The following is a 5,518-nucleotide window of genomic DNA, read 5'->3' on the forward strand; positions in this document are numbered from 1 at the left end:
ACTAGTCCTTCATTCCCTCAGAATCCAGACTCTCTAGACTAGTCCTTCATTCCCTCAGACTCCAGACTCTCCAGTCCTTCATTCCCTCAGACTCCAGACTCTCTAGACCAGTCTTTCATTCCCTCAGACTCCAGACTCTCCAGTCCTTCATTCCCTCAGACTCCAGACTCTCCAGTCCTTCATTCCCTCAGACTCCAGACTCTCTAGACCAGTCCTTCATTCCCTCAGAATCCAGACTCTCTAGTCCTTCATTCCCTCAGACTCCAGACTCTCTAGACCAGTCCTTCATTCCCTCAGACTCCAGACTCTCTAGACCAGTCCTCCATTCCCTCAGAATCCAGACTCTCCATTCCCTCAGACTCCAGGCGCGTTGCTTGTTCCGCTCTCTTCTCATGCACCATGTGGTGTTTTTCCCTCAGATCCCTCAGCAGTGACACAGCTTCTTCATATAATTGCTTGTTGTCTGGACCCCGGTCCTCCAAGACACTACCTGGACCGCAAAATACAAGAAAGGATCATTAATGAATGTCAGTGCGGGCGTGTGCCTCACAGCGTTGCGAGCTTGTAGACCAGCTATTTTCACTGTTTTTGTCACTTTCTTATACAATTGGAAATTGTTTGAACAGTTTTTTAATTAGGGGTGCATGATTATGGAATTATGACTACAGAGGACCACAATGGAAACAAGCCTATATAGGCCCTAATAGGGGCTTGGCCCAAAGCCTGTTAATAAAGTATTCAATCAATCAATAAATATTCTCTTTACTATACTTTTCTGTCTGTTTTCACTACTGAATGAGATGAATAGACAAATTAATATTATTGCGTCATCAATATCGGTGAAAATATCAGTGAAAATATCGGACAGATGGATAGATGGATGGATGGACAGACAGACAGACGGATAGATGGATGGATGGACAGACAGACAGACAGATGGATAGATGGATGGATGGATGGACAGACAGACAGATGGATAGATGGATGGATGGACAGACAGACAGACAGACAGACAGATGGATAGATGGATGGATGGACAGACAGACAGACAGATGGATAGATGGATGGATGGACAGACAGACAGACAGATGGATGGACAGACAGACAGATGGATAGATGGATGGATGGACAGACAGACAGACAAGACAGACAGACAGACAGACAGACAGATGGATAGATGGATGGATGGACAGACAGACAGACAGACAGACAGACAGACAGACAGACGGATAGATGGATGGATGGACAGACAGACAGACAGATGGATAGATGGATGGATGGACAGACAGACAGACAGATGGATAGATGGATGGGTGGATGGACAGACAGACAGACGGATGGATGGACGGACAGACAGACAGACGGACGGACGGATGGACGGATGGATGGATAAATAGATAATCATACTTAATGGTATTCCTCTAATAAATCTCTTGCTCTCTTTCATTTCCCGCAGCATTTCTTCAACGTTTTCATGACGTTTCTTCGTTGATCTGAAGCAGGGAGGCGGAGCTGGGAGCGCTTTGACCTGGGGATCAATGATGGGCAAGTTACTGTACTTACTCCTTAAAACAAGTCATAATATTCTATCACTTGGCATCAAGAATAATATTACTTTAAAGTTTACAAATTATACATTCATTTTACGCTCTTAAGAGTTAACTTATTGTTAAACATCTGCATTACTTAATTTACAAGAAGTCTATAGACTGTAGAATGTAGAAGAATAACGTTTGCCTGTTCTGTCTGCTATGGTACCACATCAATACAGCATGGGATTGTGAACAAAATGATTAACCAACGATAACAAAATCCTTTAGTTTTGTGTCTGAGAGGCTAAATCTCATCAAATGATGGTCCGTGGCTCAAATGCTGAATGGTCCTTGTCGATATGAAAGAGGTTGAAAACCACTGGTTTTAACCCATTCTGAACGGGAACCCATGTTGGTGTTAGCATCATGTTATGCTTTAGCTATTGAAAAATAGCAGATCTACAAGCTCCGAGCTACGAGCTTGTAGGTCTGCTATTTTTGAAAAATCGAAGAACGACTGACATTTTTAGAATCTGATCTCAGGTCAGAATGGGTTAATCAGACCAGTGTTTGTCCAGTGGAAACCTCGTATATGAATCTGATCTCAGGTCAGAATGGGTTAAATGGGACGGCTTCAGCAGCGATAATAATAACCTTCTTCTCCTGTTCTCTGTATGGACTCTGCAGGCTGTCCAGTTTGGCCCTGGAGTCTCTGTAGACGATGGGGTTGTTCAGAGCGTGCTTCAGCATCCTGACGGTGGGCTGGATGCCTGTAGAACACAGAGAACACAGAGGGTGTTTCAGCATCCTGATTGGTGGGCTGGATGCCTGGAGAACACAGAGAATACAGAGGGTGTTTCAGCATCCTGACGGTGGGCTGGATGCCTGTATGAACACAGAGAATACAGAGGGTGTTTCAGCATCCTGGTGGTGGGCTGGATGCCTGGAGAACACAGAGAATACAGAGGGTGTTTCAGCATCCTGACGGTGGGCTGGATGCCTGGAGAACACAGAGAATACAGAGGGTGTTTCAGCATCCTGGTGGTGGGCTGGATGCCTGTATGAACACAGAGAATACAGAGGGTGTTTCAGCATCCTGACGGTGGGCTGGATGCCTGGAGAACACAGAGAATACAGAGGGTGTTTCAGCATCCTGACGGTGGGCTGGATGCCTGGAGAACACAGAGAATACAGAGGGTGTTTCAGCATCCTGGTGGTGGGCTGGATGCCTGTATGAACACAGAGAATACAGAGGGTGTTTCAGCATCCTGACGGTGGGCTGGATGCCTGGAGAACACAGAGAATACAGAGGGTGTTTCAGCATCCTGGTGGTGGGCTGGATGCCTGTATGAACACAGAGAATACAGAGGGTGTTTCAGCATCCTGACGGTGGGCTGGATGCCTGGAGAACACAGAGAATACAGAGGGTGTTTCAGCATCCTGACGGTGGGCTGGATGCCTGGAGAACACAGAGAATACAGAGGGTGTTTCAGCATCCTGACGGTGGGCTGGATGCCTGGAGAACACAGAGAATACAGAGGGTGTTTCAGCATCCTGACGGTGGGCTGGATGCCTGTATGAACACAGAGAATACAGAGGGTGTTTCAGCATCCTGATTGGTGGGCTGGATGCCTGTATGAACACAGAGAATACAGAGGGTGTTTCAGCATCCTGACGGTGGGCTGGATGCCTGTATGAACACAGAGAATACAGAGGGTGTTTCAGCATCCTGGCGGTGGGCTGGATGCCTGTATGAACACAGAGAATACAGAGGGTGTTTCAGCATCCTGACGGTGGGCTGGATGCCTGGAGAACACAGAGAATACAGAGGGTGTTTCAGCATCCTGACGGTGGGCTGGATGCCTGGAGAACACAGAGAATACAGAGGGTGTTTCAGCATCCTGACGGTGGGCTGGATGCCTGGAGAACACAGAGAATACAGAGGGTGTTTCAGCATCCTGGTGGTGGGCTATTGAAAAATAGCAGATCTACAAGCTCATAGCGTTCCACCGAGTGGCGCGCTACGAGCTTGTAGGTCTGCTATTTTTTGAAAAATCAAAGAACGACTGACATAGAAACAGGTCAAAATGTCACCATCACAATCATTTGAACCCCTTCATCCATATATTATACATTGGCTATTAAAAGAAATGGCACATACTGTATAGTCTGTGACTAAGCTCACGTGTCACAATAATACTACACGTTGTGAGCTTGTAGATCAGATATACTTACTGTACTTTCCCTATGCCCAGCTTTCCGGAAACACACTTTGCAGACAGAAGCGAAGACGGAAAAGTATAAGGACGCAAATTGTGATTGGCCAGAATATAGATGATGTATGATGATGATGATGAGAGCGGACTCCAAGTGGTTAATTCACAATTTACGTTAAGTTCTTAAAATGTTTATTTATGTTATGTACTGTAGGAGGGCAGGCAGTAAAAGATAATACATTGGGTTGCGTTTTGATGTGCTTTCTGGAGCTATGATTTACGATGAGAATAAATAATGAAATGAGTTGAATGGAAATGAAAGCTTTCGTGTGGGCAGGAGAAGGACGTGGTCCAACACCATAATGCTTACCAGGGGTGGGAAAAGTACCCACATTGTTAACCCATTCTGACCTGAGATCAGATTCATATGAGGTTTCCACTGGACACACACTGGTCTGATTATAACCCATTCTGACCTGAGATCAGATTAAAAAAATGTCAGTCGTTCTTTGATTTTTTTCAATAGCTAAAGCATAACATGATGCTAACACCGAAAGGGGTTCCCGTACAGAATGGGTTAATAACTAAATACTTCACTACAGAAGTATTGCATTGGCTTTCAAATGTATGCAATTAAAGTACTAAAAGTAAAAGTACACATTATGCACACTCCCATTTCAAGTTTTCAAATGTATAAAAATATCTTTGCAATATTTTCACTATGCGTCGAGATGCGACGCATTGCGAGCTTGTGGGTCGGCTATTTTCAAATGCCAGAAATGTTTATAGGGCAAGCTAAGTGTTTAATGTATGTTTAGTAATCAAAATCTTCAAAGTAACTAAAGTTTTCTAATAATTGTAGTCTAACGCTTGTCTCTGAGATGTAATGGAGTAGAAGTAAAAGTATTTGGAAATTGGAAATACTCAAGTGAAGTACAAACACCTCAACATTGTACTGAAGTAAATGTACTTTTACACCACTGATGCTTACCAGCGGCCTCCGTCGCATCAGGATCTGCTTTTGCATTCGTCGATGTTTCGTAGCCCTTCTTCTTGCATTGTTCGGGAATGGCGTCACTCTCCTCTTCTCCAACGCACTGAGCCTCTTCGGCTGTCTTCGGGTGGAGAAGGTCTGTCGGCTGACAGTGGATATGATATCAATGAAGACCAAACGTTAACGATAGGGTTTTGTCTAGTGATGCACCGAATATTCGGCCGCAGAAAATATTCGGCAGAAAATGGCTAAAAATGCATTTTCGGCCTATTCGGTTTCGGCCCGAATAGGCAGAAAATACATCACTGAATAGTGTATGCAATTAATGCATTCAAAAGAGCTGAATAAATGTTTTATGGACCCATAACAGTGATTATTATTCAAGTTAAGTTTTGCCATAACCATTTATTTTGCCATAAATCAGGTAGCTTTAAGGTACGGCCATGACAGCAATGGTAGGAAAAAAGATATATAATATTAATCATATTCAGATCCGATCACGTGATCGGAAATCGGGGGCCGATCACTTCATTTTCAAATGATCGGATCGGAAACAAGACAATGTGATAGATGGTGTAGATGTTGTGATATGGCATAATATGTGATAAAAATATAAATATCGGATTGGGAAAAATCGGTTTCGGCAGATACTCCAAATCAAAAAAGCATCCCTATAGTTTTTTTTAAATTTTTATCCCACGATTTTGTAACCCAGTTTTTCTTATCACCCAGTGCCAATTATCTAATGTAATCCTGGGCGCTACACTTCCTCTGCC

At 43.9% G+C, this 5,518-nt stretch overlaps 1 protein-coding gene across 1 annotated transcript in view; it reads right to left on the reverse strand.

The window, feature by feature from the left end:
* Positions 1 to 293: 293 nt before the first annotated feature.
* Positions 294 to 5,518, reverse strand: part of xrra1 (X-ray radiation resistance associated 1) — a gene marked incomplete at its 3' end in the record, with an annotated part of 29,051 nt that continues 23,826 nt past the window's right edge. The window contains exons 13-16 of the mRNA XM_080781194.1: positions 4,740 to 4,887; positions 2,187 to 2,302; positions 1,408 to 1,528; positions 294 to 490 (exon numbers count right to left, since the gene is read on the reverse strand). Coding sequence (XP_080637320.1) covers positions 294 to 490; positions 1,408 to 1,528; positions 2,187 to 2,302; positions 4,740 to 4,887 — 582 coding nt within the window. The remainder of the gene's footprint in view (positions 491 to 1,407; positions 1,529 to 2,186; positions 2,303 to 4,739; positions 4,888 to 5,518) is intronic.

This window comes from Protomyctophum bolini (assembly GCF_963924005.1).
Source record: "Protomyctophum bolini genome assembly, chromosome: 13".
Lineage (NCBI taxonomy): Eukaryota > Metazoa > Chordata > Actinopteri > Myctophiformes > Myctophidae > Protomyctophum > Protomyctophum bolini.